This window comes from Lethenteron reissneri, chromosome 44 (genome assembly GCF_015708825.2).
Source record: "Lethenteron reissneri isolate LAM-NWPU_2019-01 chromosome 44, ASM1570882v1, whole genome shotgun sequence".
Lineage (NCBI taxonomy): Eukaryota > Metazoa > Chordata > Hyperoartia > Petromyzontiformes > Petromyzontidae > Lethenteron > Lethenteron reissneri.
The window spans coordinates 5,847,126-5,863,979 of NC_083822.1; the positions used below are offsets into that span (position 1 = coordinate 5,847,126).

Genomic DNA, 16,854 nt, shown 5'->3' on the forward strand with positions numbered 1-16,854 from the left:
ATCCCTAAACCCCTCCACGTCGCTATCCCGTCTTTGAATCTCCCCGCAGACAAAAAGCTCTTTTTGCTCGTTCCACCTCTTCCGTTATCCCCAATCCCATTTTCCTGTCATTGGTCCCCTCGATCTCACTCCACCTTACTCTACCTCCCCCTGGTTTTCTCCCTGCCCTCTTAATTTTCGACAAAAACTTCCCATGAAGCCTGCCCGTTCTTCATGTTACAAAACCTTTATCTTGATTCGCCTCTTCACCTAGTATGACCCGCGCCTCTACCCCATCATTACCCGTACCATCATCACCATCGTCGTCATCCCCAAATCATAGCTATAGGCGTTCCTCGCATAAAGCGCGACATGCGTTCCTGAAACCTTCAAGTAAGGCATTAACAGCACAAGATTGGGCAGTCTTGACATGAGTCGATTCAACGGACTCCAGCAGAGGGCGCTGTCATAGCATCACGTATTTGGATGCATTGCTACACATGGACACGTGGGACATTTGGATGTCCACGAGACAGGATATATATTTACGGCTGTCATTTTGCTGTATTGCTATGGGACCATGGGAAATGCTCTTAATGTGTGTGCGTCTTGCACAGAATGTGCCACGCAAAATGCTTCACGCTCAACTGCAATTCTGATTCACCATGACTGAACATTTCCACCACCAAGCCACCGAAAGTCACCGAAGCCCACCTGGACCCACGCCTTAATGCTTTTGTCAGTGGGGAAAAGACATCGATGGCCGGCGGTGACGTGTCTGGGCAGCATTCAGTGTCCTTAGGGGCCGTCCATAAATGACGTCACGCACCTGGGGGGGGGGGGTCAGACATTTGTGACGAGGGGGGGGGGGGTGAGAAATGTGACGTCACATCAAAAGGCGCCATTTTAAATAAATATAGACAACACGTTCTACTAAATTAAATTGACTTTTAATAAATGTGTTCTCCTACAACATCAGAGTGCAGCGGCACATTAAATACGCACTACAATGACAATAGTTTAAAGCGATTTGAAGCATGTTTTATTTTGTGTTAGCTCTGTCCTCTGTCTGGGAAGGAGTGGCATGATAACACTTGCAAAGATGATTCAATGTGATTGGACCTGTCGCATGCATGTGGCCTAGATTGATCAAAAGGTTTCCACAAACTTTATGAGAAAAAAGCCCAAAGCAAAAACGAATATATGGAAATACTACGTAAAAAGACTATTGTCCTGACAACTAGCAATCAGCTTCCATACCACGAATGTAATATTTCCGGAGACAAATACATGTTGGAATATGGTTACATCATTAATATGTATCGTGACCTTCGAGTGACGTGTGGGTGGGCAAGGCTACATCCATCACGGCAATGTTAACCCTGCCCATGACCACGTGTGTGCTCACAGCAAGTCGTGCCTTTTCACACCAACAGTGAACCATAATTCTACCACACTTTACAAAAAAAATACGAATAACAGGATGAACACAGTGCTCAAATCCAGTTTGTGAACACAACATTTTAATTACTGCACATAGACCATTCATAATCCTCTTATCCACACTTTTGTAGATAAATTATACACGTTGGTTGTTTGACTTGCATCCCACTGGGATATTTGCACACAGCGTTGGTGTACGATGATTTTTTTCTGCAATGTTTTGCTGTCTTTTCTTGGATTTCTGTTTGCACTTAGTCACATTCACTTTAAGATGTTTTTTGTTCATGTTTTTGTTTTTTGTTTGTTGCGGTTGCACCCGATTCAAGAGCCGAATGGCTCACAGGGCTACACCTAATACATGAACTTGAACTTGAACGTTGTGGATAATAGGAAGAGCAGGGAAAAGAACGTGTTCCGAGAGGATGTCTACCAGCAAATGGAGTGATGTGTGCACATGCTAGGTGGATTATTACATGCTAGGTGGATTATTACATTGCAGAGTTGTGGAAGGTGACAGGGGCTAGGGGAGGCCTTCATCCAGCAGTGGATGAATTATGGCTAATGATGCTGATAATGAGAAAAAGGAAATCCATGGATAATGGTATAAATCACAGATTGAGTCATGAATAACATTGAGTCGTGGATTAGAGGTTGTGGATTGGTGTGCGACTGTTAACCACATTGACAGCAACACATTGATACGGTGGTGTTGCGAGGTGATGGCCAGGTTGAGAATACATCACTGAACGTTGTCACCTTCCTAATTTATCATTGTGCATGCTTGCGTCTTCTTGTACACACAGGCCACTATAAAAGATGTGAATCCTTTTGAGACCTTCGATTATAGAAACAGATGGCCTGGCTACACAAGGGATTTCAATTTTAACTGCCATACAATGCCCATGATTACTCTCTAGTTATGTATGATTAGTGCCATGTTAATGCCAGGGCAACGCATGGCCCTAAATCCAGTCTACATCCGTCTGTAGTGGCAGCCACAGTCTAATGCGGTGTGATCTGCTATTTATTATTTTTCTATCTACGTGGCTTTACCGAAAACCCAAAGAATATGATCTGCTATTGTTTGCAATTATAATCAAAAGTTGAGTCTTTGTGGGAAGTTGAGTGTATATGTGTATATGCATATCGGCGACTTTTTGAGCCATTTCAGAAGAAATACAATGAAGATAATTCTATATAGCCACCTCCTAAAATAGATCTCTCCATAACCCACACCCCCCTTTGTCAGTGCTAATAGGAGGCCAGCAAGTGTAGTAAAAAAAACCCCGTCACTCCAGTGGTCATCGTAGAGGAGTCACTAAAAGTTCAAGTTACCGAGAGCTTGTTGCAGCATCGCTGCCTCTTCAAATCTACATTCCCGATTGTGAATATATTTTTTTCATTGTGGGACTTCATTTACAGTTTAAACATGTTTGGGAAGAATAGACCGGAGAGTTACATTTGCATGAACAACTGAGCCATGAAGATACCACTTGGTAAGTGATTCTAATAACTACTGCAGTACACGCAAACAGGAATGTGTACCACTAATACAATTATTCGAATATTATTCAGTACATTTGACATGTAGTTTTATGTACTCATTTGAAAAGACGTTGTCTCTTACTGTGCAGGCGTAACATAGTAAAATATATAACACTATACAATACTGCATATTTATTTTTTGAGTGCATGTTTTATTGTTTATTATTTGTGAGTTAAAAAAATGTATAATTCAAACCAGTAAAATGTGTACACACAATACTGTATTTTCTTGCATTGTCAAAAAGTCATTGAGTGGATGTAATTGTATTTCGTTGTGTTTATGAGTTGTTAATTTTCATTACATTCAGAAAGTGTAACCTATTTCCCCCCAAAAAACTAATTAAATATATTCACTATATACCTGATTCTGAGTGATTGTTCCTTGTTTAATAAGTTTAGCTACTTCAAACTACATGTTGAACTGTGTTCCAATTGGGATTTGGTCATGAAATGTGATATTTTGGAGTTGGATAATGCTGATGCTCTTTTCGACTGATGACTTGGATTATCACGATTATTAAACGTGAAAACTATCTTTTTTTTATCTTTTCACCCATTCTAAACGGGGGATATGTTTTTTTTTCTTTTTAACCTAGGCTTTGTAAAGTTTTAAACTGGAATTATTTAGGGAGCTGATTCCAAATATTACTTTTTTATCATACATTTTGAAAACCAAATTTGCTGATTTTTGGTGTTCCATAACTTCGGGTTTCTTTTTTTACTTCGTATTTTTTTAAATCTAGGCCTTTCTTGTTGTTGTTACCAGATCCTGTTAGAAAATGAAGGAGCCAAGTCTACCCAAATGTGCCTTTACTTAACCACTTTCACTTAACATTTTTACAGGCCTTGCTGTTTTTTTTTTATAAATTGGCATATGTCGGTGATATAACATCTAAATTATTTGGCTGTTTTTATAAATTCCCTAATGTTTTTTTTCTTTCTCAGAAACATACTCACAGCATTGCGTGTGAAACATTAAGTAGGAAAGAACTGCACTTGATGACCTTCAGAACAATTCATTAAACAAATATATAAACATGTTTTTATTATATACTTGGTATTCAATATCATACATACGTGTGTATTGCATGGTTAGTGTCGGAGAATCCGAATACCACAGATAATTTCAAATAGGAACTCCGGCTTACACGCGGCAGAAAGTAGAATTTGCTTTATTACAGTGACAGCTGTCATCGTGCTAAATCGAGCAATAGTGGGGTACTATGTGTCTTGGACATTGTATCCACGATAGGCAGAGTAATGGAAAAAAAATCAACAATGCATTGAAATGTCAGAGATGCGTGAGAGAGATGGCGGATATGTGTGAAAAGGGGCAGTGAGGGTCTATTTGTGTAAATACAATTAGAGAGCGCCTATGAGAGCTTTCACGGCACAATGCGGCCTGTGCCATATCCAATCCTGATGTTCACACTGCAGCGGGTATACATTGAATGCTGGGTTGACATCGGGGAAGCTCACGGATAGGCTAAGATACCAAACACCTGTCAAGGCCTACAGTTCCCCACATTGTCATGGGGAAGGAGGAGTTCTTCTGTATGAGAGGGAGCCAATAATCCAATCAGGTAAATGTTTAATGTCGTTCATGTAAAACAGTGTATTTATATTTCAATAATTTGTGTCTTTGAATTATTACTTTTCAGCCCAAATCATGTTGGCCGTATGGGCTAGCCAGAAGCCGGCTCATGGAAATGTGTCCTGCGACGCAGCCCATAATGGAAGTAGCAAAGACGACCATGTGAATTGTGAGTCGGGAAGAAACACAACAAGCAATGAAGACTCATCTTGGCTGGTGCCCAGCCTAGCTATGTCCTTGGTGGCTTTGAGTATGCTGGCAATGGGTGGCAATGCAGTTGTGGTACGAGATTCATGGAGGTCATTCGTCCGCACACGTGCAGGTAAATGTGTGTCACATCGTCTTAAATAATTCACATGTAAGTGAATGCATGGGGTTTGTGAAAATAATTAGCAACTTGTATTTGACCAATGCACAGGTAATGTTATACAAATGTTAATTGGATTTTTACGTCATGGGCCCTCCTTTGCCAGTGTCAAAATATTAGAATAGGTTTTCCACTTTTTTCTGGCAACAAAACAGTTGTGTTAAGATGTTAAAACACCAAACTGAAACCTTTTGCAAGGAATAATGTCTGCGTAAACCACAGATAATTGTGGCGAAAATGCAAACAAGAGGAAAACCCATGATGTAGCTGCTCACCCCGAGCTCTCATTGCCCTGAGAGTGGCATTGTCTTTGTGCTGTTCGCCTTTTGGCGTCCTCTGGTCTAACACTGTTTGAGACGAGGCTCTAAAGAAAGCTGTCTCTGATGTGGACCAATCAGTTTAAAAGACGATGCACATACTTATATATATGCTCCAAGCTCGTGTGCTGTTTCATTCAGACTCTGTCGCCTCGACGGACCTGGTTTTCACCTGAGGACGGCTGCTTGCGTTGTGGCCGAAACGTCGTGAGAATAATTTTATTATGTTTTATTTTTATTATTTTATTACTTCCCATCTATGTGACTTTACCGAAAGAACCAAGAAGAAGAAAATGCACATACTGTCAGAGCATGTTTTTTGTTTGTATTTTCACCACAAGTAACTGTGGTTAATGCAGACATGATTCCTTGCAAAAGGTTTCAGTTTGATGTTTTAACATCGTAACACCTGTTTTGTTGCCAGAAAAAAGGGGAAACCTATTTTTGGATTTGTACGTGTCTGTTGTCACAATAATTTAACAGGTAGACGTAACCGTTGTTTCACACTAAATTAAAATCTCATTTTGAGTTTGCCATTCTAATTTGCTTGTCGCCATTATTGTAGCATGTGACTGCTTATCTTGCAGATGTAACAGCTGATGACATTAAATCAAGTTAAATTTTTGCTCTCGCTGGAAGATAGATGTTTTATTCTCTGCAAGTGTCACTTCAATGTCCAAACAGGATGCATCGTCCACAACATATTGTTGACTTTCAGCAGAGATCCAAAATAGTCCAATTGAATTCCTTTATTTCCGTCAGACAACTCTAACCTCTAGAAGTGAGCCATACTGTCTTCTTGGTTCTTTCGGTAAAGTGACGTAGAAGGGAAATAATAAAATAATAAGAATTGTATTTTATTATGTTGTATTTTGTTTTATTTATTTTATTTTATAATTTCCCTTCTACGTGACTTTACTGAAAGAACCAAGAAGATTAATCCCTGCATCACGAAAGCTTTAAAGCGAAATTGAGCCATACTGTCTTCTTGGTTCTTTTGGTAAAGTCACGTAGAAGGGAAATAATAAAATAATAAGAATTGTATTTTATTATGTTTTATTTTTATTATTTTATTACTTCCCTTCTACGTGACTTTACCGAAAGAACCAATAAGATGAATCCCTGCAGTCACGAAAGCTTTAAATCGAAATTGAGCCATACTGGTTCAGCAAATGGCCACAGTGTCCAAGTGGACAATCTTAACATCTGCCAGGCGGCCCTAAAGGTGCGTCCGCACCTCAGCGGCCTGTTGCACACCAAGCCGATCTCGAAATCGCACAGCTTAATCACCCACAACAGCTTCGTCCGCATCTGGGCAAGTAGTTTCGCTGTAACAGAGATGTATCTCTGTGGGTACCAGTGGTGGGCCGTGTATTTTACACCTAGGTCTTCGGTGCTATCCTCCCGCAATTAAACCGCCTTTGAATAACCTCACCATGACACTAGGGCTATAGGCTATTGTCATTCAAAGTAACCGCCCATATTCACAGTAACCTTTATCGAGTGGAATAAAGTGATTTAGCATGAGGCTCAACACCTATGAGAGTTAAATACATTTTACAAATACTGAAACCATCAAGGATGTACCACTATTACGCAGTATGACAGGATGCTGCATCACTAATAGACATCGCATAGCCCAAATCAATGTCATTACCAAAGAAACAAGAACAAACTCACAACAACCAGTCACATTTACTCATACGACCACCAAGCAAGAAAAAATGCCGTGAAACACAAATATCAGGATTCAACAGGCTTCCCCACAGATTTCAGCCAAGCTGCTGGGCCTAAACGCACATTCCACCACGCACACTCAAAGACACAGCCAGGCCACTGAATCTGAATATCATTCACACCAGCAGCAACGACCTAAAGCTGGCTTTGCCAGTAAATCCGCCACCAAATCCATTTCTTCCCCTCCTCCTTCAGCCATGGTGCGTTAAACAACAACAGGGCTAAGTAAAAATCTAAACAACATTTTTAAGCACTACATATAAACGTCACGAAAGGAAGTTTAAATAAATCTTAGATGATGCTACGTTACGTGCTAGCTAGTTTTACTTCAGTTCGCTAACTTGCACTCCGATCACGACACACGAAAAATGCTAAAGTAGGTGGCTAGGCAAGCTAGAAGGCTCCGGCGTGTCAAAGAATACGACCAACATGACAAACTCGACATCTGATTGGTTAAAGAATATGAAAATCAACATTTGCTTCAAAAGTGGAGGGGATTCGCTCGATATTCTGAAGGCCTTAGGGTAAATTTTTCACTTGGAGACAGCACAGGTGGAAAATCTGATTGGATAAAAGCTGTAATTTATGAGCTGCACTGGAAGCAACGCAACTGAGGAAGAGAGTAGCAATGAAATGACGTTAATAGACTGATGGGAACGAACTTTGTAAATACATATAGCATTAATGAAATATATATTAAATGATAAAAATTAATTTTCTGATCTGACAATTTCTAGGCCAGCAGAGAAAGCTTTGCTGGCCCTGACGGCCGCCGATGGTGGGTTCCGTGGTGGCGAGATGTTATCGCCTTCGCCTGGTATGCAGGAGGTCGTGGGTTCGACCCCAAACCCTGACGCCTGTATATTTGGAGTTTGCATGCTCTAACTCCCCGTGGTCACGTGGATTTTTCTCGGGGTCATCCGGTTTTCCCTCCACTTTTAGAAACATGCATTTAAAAAATGTGGCTGCTATACATCTCCACGTGCGATTAGCCACTTCGTTGAGCTATTATTTGTGGCCAGGTCGATTCTGAAAAAGAACCAGATAGCTCAGTGGTGCCTTACCTGGTAAAATAAAGTAATATATTTTTTTAAAATCTGGCATGGCTGAAGTTTATTAAGGGTTAGCTCCACCCCTGACCAACATCACCATTCTAACGCCCTCCGTTATACATCTTACTGAAGCAACGTGTTGCGCAACTGCTCGCAAACTGGCAATAGACTTCCACGCGTAAAGCGATGTAATTGCACGCAACCCAGTTGTGCAGCAGATCGCTCAGGCGTGGACACGCCCCACACTTTCGCGAGGGCAACCACAACATCTATGGGAAATGTTTGTACGAATGTTGAACTTTGTATGAACGAATGTGGTCAACCGCATTCTTTGGTTCTTTCGGTAAAGTCACGTAGATAGAAAAATAATAATAAAAATAAAGTGAATTAAAATAATGCAAATAATAATAAAAACAAACAAAAAAACACTAATGTAGACTGTAGCCTGGTTCTTAATCGGATTGAGTGTACTGGAAATCTATAATGTAGACTGTATCCTGGTTATTAATTGGAGTGAGTGTACTGGCAGTCTATAATGTAGACTGTAGCCTGGTTCTTAACATGAGTGAGCGTACTGGCAGTCTATAATGTAGACTTATTCTTGGTACTTTCGGTAATAAAAATAAAATAAAAAACAAAAAAACAACCGTGATAATTGGAGGTGCGGGGGAAGGATAACTAAAAAAAAATCATAGTTTCCAGCAGAAATAGTATTCATAGTAAGCAAATTATTGGTGATGTTGCTGCTTTGGCAGTGGTGCACAAGCACAGTTCAATCAGTACCTCACTCAACACATTAAAACAATTACCCTGCCTTAAATCTAAATAATAAATCCGACGTTTTGGACAATGACACTTCCTCATAACACATCACTCAATAGAGCCGAATGGCTCACAGGGCTATACCTAATAAATGAACTTGAACTTGACGTCCAGTAGGTCGCCATACCTTCCAACAAAAGTCATGGGGCCTCATTCACATTTCTATTTTGGCTGAAGTTCCACAACTTTTAAGCTGTATGGCCATTTTTTACAGAAGAATGTGTTAATTCCCTCGTGTAGAACGCGTCCTGTTATTCAGATTAGTGGGCCAACCAGGGGTTTGATATCTATTCGGCCATATGATGTATAATGGAAAACATTGCTGTATGTGAAGTACCCGTCGAGGACGCTTGACAACGGAGTTGAGGCACACGTATATTTATTTAACAAGTTGCCGGTACAGGACAGCCCTAGAGGGGGTAGCGGCCCCCTCACCCGTATAACTCAGGGAATACCCCTAGCTATCCATAGCCTATCCCCTGAGTCCTCCACTAAGAGCTAGGGGAGGCTGTCTGGCCCGACACTGGTAATCGGGCTCGGTACCCGGAGTCCCAGAGCACTGGCTCTGGTTCACGGGACCACGCCACTGGCTCGTGCCTGATCCCGTGGGGCCCTGATAAGGGCGGCGATCAGGGGGAGTCCAGGGCTCTAGCTACGACGTCTTCCGACTTCTTAGCTTAACTATAACATAACTGCCTAAGCCCATATAACGACCCCTTTTTATACCCAACCCTCCTTGAGGGGTGGGGCCCCGGGGGATCGTAACGCCGAACCAGCCCCCCCCCAGGGTGTCTGGCTCGGACGTCGCAGAGGGCATCTCCCTGTGCACACACGTAGCCCCGCCCACTGTGTTTCTTTCCCATAGGCTGCCATGCATAACGGCCCTCTCTCCAACATCCCTACATATGTATAACATACAGATTATGATCAATCACTTTTCCTGAACGCTGTCACCAACCCTTTCATTTTATAGATAAGTGTCGATGATGCGTGATGTCATCGGCATCTAGAATGTCCCTATATGTGCCTCTAACATCAATTTTCTTACACGATTGTATAATATATGAATATTCTTGGTTCTTTCGGTAAAGTCACGTAGAAGGGAAATAATAAAATAATATAAATATAAAACAATACAAATTCTCACGACGTTTCGACTGCAACACATGCAATCATCATCAGGTGTGTGCCTTCCCTCGCTTTCACACCTGTTGATGATTGCTTGTGTTGCAGTCGAAACGTCGTGAGAATTTTTATTGTTTTATATTTATATTATTTTATTATTTCCCTTCTACGTGACTTTACCGAAAGAACCAAGAATATGAATCCCTGCAGTCACGAAAGCTTTAAATCAAAATATATGAATAGTCATGCTTTTATATTCAACAATAAGACCCTGTCTGTAGACTATGTACACAGGGTAGCAATAGCATTATTGCTAGGAGTTGTCTCTGCCATTTTCATTTTCAGGAAATGTCCCCCGACCCTGTGCTTCCCTGCTCATGGCAAACCTGGCCCTGGCCGACTTTGGCTGTGGTCTGTTTGTCATGCCTGCATCACTGCACGCACTGATCCACGGAGCCTGGGTGATGGGAACACCTGTCTGCCTGTGCATCTGTGCCCTGAACTACTGCTTCATCATCGTGGCGATGGGAACACTAGGTGAGAGAATGTGCAGGTCGTAATATTACAATTAATTTACCTAAATTGTCTGTCGCGTTTGTAAACTCTGCATATGTCACCGGACATGAGTGTGTCCAAGGTAACTCATTGTTGCCTCTAATAATATTTTAAATTGTCATTAAGTGGTAATACATTCTTTGGAATACATTTAATGTTAAGTATTGTTACCAAAAAAACCCAGATGTTTCGTGTTATATTTATTTTCAATTTACTGTAAAATGTATTTGATCGGCTTTCATTTTCCGTAAGGGATTTTCAATTGATATATATATTTTACATTTTTACAAGGTTTTAGTAATTATAAAGAGCTCATCTAACCATTGGACATCCTTCATCCATGTTGCGTCTCTTCGTCCGTCGTGCAGGTATCATCTCGCTGGACCGCTGCTTAGCCGTGTGGCGAGCTGCCGACTATCGGCAATTACTGCCATGGAAACGTGCGGCTCAGGCCTGTGGACTCACCTGGTTTTCAGGCATAATCTTTGGATGTGTGCCAGCTGCCTGCAGATGGGTCTGGTAACATGTTCAACTCGATCCAACGTCCCCTATTTACTTATCCCCTGACTCATTTCCTCGCTGCGGTGTCATAATTGTTCACAATCATAGTTAAAAAAAGTAATTCTAAAGTTAATTTCGATTTAAAGCTTTCGTGACTGCAGGGATTCATCTTCTTGGTTCTTTCGGTAAAGTCACGTAGAATGGAAATAATAAAATAAAAAAATGAAACGTAATATAATGCTTTATTTGTATTATTTTTATTATTTTATTATTTCCATTCTACGTGACTTTACCGAAAGAACCAAGAAGATAATTCTAAAGTAACACGTTTGGCTTGGTCATACAAGTTCGCAACCCGTGTGTATGTGTGTGTGTAAGATGGATGGAGCCTGTTTGGTTGGCGTGGTTTATCGGCAGGGCGAGGGAGTTGATGTCCATTGTGGTCGGCACTCCGCCGATGAGCTGCGGAGTTGTCGGCAATGTGACTCCACCCATTCAGCCCAGTAAATTGGTATAAATTACTCGTATATAATTTGAAAGTGGACAACCCAGTAAACATGCAACGTTGGTCCAATGTCCGTTGATGTTGGACCAACGCGTTCACTGGGACATTTATTTAGAGCAATTTCCACTTTATTTTCCTTTTTAGGAACCATGCAAACGTATTACCCTAAATTGTACAATATTCAGGCCAATACTCTTTTATTTGCAAACCGTGCTTTCTAACCAATGGGTTACCTGGCCATGTGCATTGTGACTATCATAGTTCTAAAACACAGTCGTAATACAAGTAATACAAGCGACAGTGTTTGTTTTGGGTCACCTTATAAGAAGCGATTTGTGGATACGTGTGGACCGAACTAGGGCACATAGACATTCAGTCGCCAACAGGACAACAGCCTGTAAAAATGTTTTATTCAAACTGGTCTCTGTGCAATGTGAATGATTTTGGGCAGTTAAAATACAATACCAGGCAAACATGTTTTTCTTGGCAGTGGCATATTAGTAAAATAACTTTGCACAGAGGCCTGGTAAATATAATTTCACATTCCATATATTTTGTCAGTCCGCTGCTGGATGAGGGCCAAGTGGGTTATGGGTGCTATTTGACTCCCTGCACACACCACTGCAGCTCCAAAGGACAAAGTGATGCGAGATAGATTTGATGTGGAAACATAATTCCCGGAATAACGTTCCAGACTGTCCTGGCTGAAATGAAGCACCATTTGTAACAACGCTCCTGACACTCTACTGTATTGTGTTGCCCTTTCAAATATGTCCAACCTTAGGTATGACCGAGAAGAACTGATCTGTACGATTCGCTGGGATCAGAATTTCCGGAGTGTGATAACATACACACTGTCCGCTTTCTTCGTGTGTTTCTTCGGGCCCATTTGCATAATAACAACCTCCTACATTGTCATGCTGGTAGCCTACCATCGCAACGCTTTTAGGTATGGCTTCTCAAATTCACGTCAATACTGAAATTGACATACACCCTGCCGTGTGTATAAGGGGCCGTCCATAAATGACGTCACGCGATTTTGGACGATTTTTGACCCCCCCTCTCGTCACACGGCGTCACGAAAAGTCAGACCCCTCTCAAATATGACGTCACAAAGCGTTGCCCCCCCCCAAAACCATATTTCCATTTTGAAAATAAAACATGCTTCAAATCGCTTTAAACTATTGTCATTGTAGTGCGTATTTAATGTGGCGCTGCACTCTGATGTTGTAGGAGTGTAGTTATAACAATTAGTTTTGTTATAACAATTCTATATTTATTTAAAGTTGCGCATTTGGATGTGACGTCACACATCGTCACAAATGTCTGACCCCCCCCCCCAGGTGCGTGACGTCATTTATGCACGGCCCCTAACATCCACAATATGTTTATGTGTGTGAAGTTACTTTTAAATGAAGTTTCTCAGTACCTACGCCGTCCCGTGTCACTAACAAATCGGGCAACTCAATGACCACTTGTCACGTGGCTCTTCCGTGTCCTCGTCGTTAAAATCATGTTGCCGTTTATTCAGGTAGAATGCTATTCATTTTAAGATCTATTTGGGCGAATACCTTTTTTTTTAACAAATTACATTCACATTGAATCTGAGGCATTCTTATAATCTACATGCATAAAGAGTCCATTGTAGGTTTTTCACGAGCATTGATGGGCATGAAGTTGACATTTATTTGCCAAGAGAATGCGAAATATTTCAGCAGCTATTTGTGTTAACGATGTTTGACTTCGTTCAGAAAAAATGACAACAACAAGACTTCTCGTCGATTGGCCAAGATGGCCCTGGTGATGGTTGCAGCTTACCTCATGTGCTACACACCATTTGCTCTTACCAAGGTGAGTCATGATTAAATATTGCATGTGAAATTGGAATTTATGCTGCTGATTTTGACCAAAATATTCCACGATGTGCATGTTGGTGTTCTAGTATTAATAAGCCTATACACGACAGAAGATACACAAATATGTACAATAATAACAAAAGGCAATGTATTCTAGATTTAAAGTTTTCGTGACTGCAATGATCCATACTCTTTGGTTCTTGCGGTAAAGTCACGTAGGTGAAAGAATAAAATAAAATATTTTTTTTAGTTGTTTCATTTTTTATTTTATTTTATTATTTTCACCTACGTGACTTTACCGAAAGAACCAAAGAGTAAAAGGCAATGTCGACAAAATAATGTTTAAAGGAGACGGGCAGTGGAAAATGAGAGCTACTACATCGAGACAGAAATATTTAGTGACACAAGTTCGCATTGAACTGCATTGACGTCCAGCTGCGTTCTGACAGTCTTCATTGGATTATTAATCGACCCACGTGTGTTACAACGTTGTCGAATGTCATTTTGTTGTGTGCGCACCCAGGTGCTGAAGGTGGCCAACGGCAGTCTGGATGCTGTGCCTGCTTGGCTATCAACCACGTCGTCTTTTGCCGCATATGTGAACTCAGCCATCAACCCAATTATATACAGGCTCCTGGGCAGGAGCAGAAGAGTGGCGAAGAAAGTGGATGGAAACAAGACGACGCTGTGTTTCAGAGCACGCAATTGGTGTCATGTTTCAGAACACAGGGTGGGTCCAGCCCCTAGTATATCTGCTTTAATCGAATCCCAATCATTTAACCCCCCTACTCCTTCCCTAAGTGCACGACGTGCCAAGGGCGTTGAATAATTAAACAGGAAAATGTTTTTTTTCCCCAGGGAATATTGGTTAGCATCAGCATGGCAGGCAATTTCTCCACATACTGTAGTCACGCTCTGCTACAATAAGTTGCACTTTTTTGGAATGCATCAATTACTGGACCTTGCCTGTCCAAATATACGTCGTAATTATCTTTCTGATAACAGGTTGGAACATTTTATTATTAATATTACAAAGGAAACTGGGTAATTCTATTCAGCGCTGTCAACGTAATCTCCTACTCACAACATTAGATCCAAGTTTCGTCAGCATTGAGGATGTCAGCCATAAATGAATTGACTTCATGTTGAAATCTGATCAAAATATTTTGTTCTGTGCGTGGATGCACAAGTGCATATTATATTGCTTAAAAGTAATTCAACTGCAGTTCGCTCAACATCGGCATGTCCTACTGATAATTTAACTTGACTGTCAATAATGCTTGTAATGTCAGAAATTTATGACATCATATATTACCAGTTCATCCGGAAAATATTTTAGCAAACACTGATGTAATTGGTAAATGCTATTTATTTAGGACATTGTTTATGATTATGAGCGTCATTATTTTAAAGATATTGTGTCAGAAAACAAAATAATTAATGATAAATTATAACCACGATTGTGCAAAATGGAGGATACAATTATTATGGATCTCATTTCATACATTGTATCTACATATTGCAGAAACCCTGGGTATTCCTTGGCTTTGTACTTTGAGTGACAACGGAGAAGAGACGACCATGGGCTGAAAGAGCAGAAGGTTGGGGTTTCTTAAGAAAAATACAACACAGACACAGGCAATCTGTATCTGGCCCACTGCGTCAAAAAGCAAGAGATTGGTTTGAAATTTATTTGGACGGTTGAAAACAATGCGTAAACATGGACAATCTTTCCTTGGTCATATATTCTCATAAATAATATAACATTAAATTATATTATTATAAAGTTCTATATAACGCAGGTGACATTATTCTCTATATCATAGGAAGTTCATTAGATAATGTACATCTAAATTTACAAGATTACATTACAACCGTTAAAAATCATTCACCTTGAAACTCCACCTGAATGCAAACCCAATATGTAACTGCTATGAACCATAACTCAACTACAGCTTGGAACCGCTGCACTTTGTCCATAACCACTCTCAACAGTGCAATTGAAAATGTTTCGTCATATGAGCATCTTGGCATCTGGATCCATTATCATCTTATCTTGAAACCTCATCACAATTTTTTATAAAAAAAAAACAAGAATGAAGACGGTGACTTTGTATAGAAACGAATTCCGTTTCTCATCTTCTACACAGGAACATTTCATAGCTGCTCCCTTCACCGCCTTTAAACTCTGAGGGGCATTCATTGAGCCAAGTTCATCTTCAATGTATGCACACATAACCGTCTCTCACTTACACAAATGTGTTCTTTCAGAACCAAGATGATTGACATCCTAGAAGTCCCACAACACTCAAGTTTCTTGTTAAAAAAATAGACCTAAAATGGTTCTTTCTCATCCTGTGCTAATGCTCAAAACACCAGGAATTACATCGGTTCAAAACTGTCCTTGGTTAATCTCTAATCTACATCATAATCTGATGATAAACTGCCGATTATCTATAATACCTTCGGTTTCAATTGCATTTTGCATATATTCTTTACTCTTTAAATATCAGTGTAGTCACTCTATATCTGTTTAATAGTTCTGTAGTTGAATTTGTAACTTGACGTCGATGAGTTTAGAAGTCATCTGCCTGAGCTGCCTTTCGCTGCAGGGAATTTATAGGTGACATTGATTTGTATGTGTGCATGTCTTAGGATTTATCACGTGACATAGGTGTATTTACTCTGAATTCGATTCGCGTCATTGCTGTAATTTTGGTTTGTTTTTCATTTTGTTGACCCAAGGTCACTTTTGCAAACGAGGTTATCCTTGTCCCTTGAATTTTCAATTGGTTAAATAAAATAAATATGAAACTTGAACACTGCGGCAGATGTGACGAGTTTGGTGTCACCGATGATTGATTTGCTCAAGGCTGCTGTTGATTTTCAATTTCGGTTATAGACCTTGCTGAAGTAGCATAAAAAAATGACCGCTCTCATAGCCACAAACACACACACTGTTGGATTGTGTGTATCATGCACATATTAGCGTCATGCTGGTCAGGTCTTACCTTCTATTGACTCAACCTGAAGTGAGTACGTGATGTTACGTGTGAACATCTTTGAGCACCCATTTATCTGGTCTTCACTGGAATTCCCCAACAGTGTGTTCTGCGACAGCTTGTAAGAATATATAAGGTTCTTTGTTTCGATTTAAAGCTTTCGTGACTGCAGGGATTCATCTTCTTGGTTCTTTCGGTAAAGTCACGTAGAAGGGAAATAATACAAAAATAAAACATAATAAAATATTTTATTATATTTTATTTTAAAATAATAAAAAGAAAACATAATAAAATATTTTAGCATGTTTTATTTTAAAATAATAAAAATAAAACATAATAAAATATTGTATTTGTTATTTTTCTTATTTTATTTTTTCACTTCTACGTGACTTTATCGAAAGAACCAAGAATAAGGTTCTTTGTCTTACAAATTTATAGTGACTGTGAAGGTTTG

General features: G+C 40.1%; 1 protein-coding gene across 1 annotated transcript; it reads left to right on the plus strand.

The window, feature by feature from the left end:
- Window positions 1–2,783: 2,783 nt before the first annotated feature.
- On the plus strand, window positions 2,784–16,525 carry LOC133353445 (beta-1 adrenergic receptor-like). The gene is made up of 8 exons (XM_061569709.1): window positions 2,784–2,918; window positions 4,629–4,883; window positions 10,327–10,518; window positions 10,905–11,055; window positions 12,327–12,491; window positions 13,294–13,393; window positions 13,922–14,085; window positions 16,504–16,525. Exons 1-8 carry the CDS (start codon window positions 2,903–2,905, stop codon window positions 16,523–16,525), a joined length of 1,065 nt encoding a protein of 354 aa, XP_061425693.1. The 5' UTR covers window positions 2,784–2,902.
- Window positions 16,526–16,854: the final 329 nt, after the last annotated feature.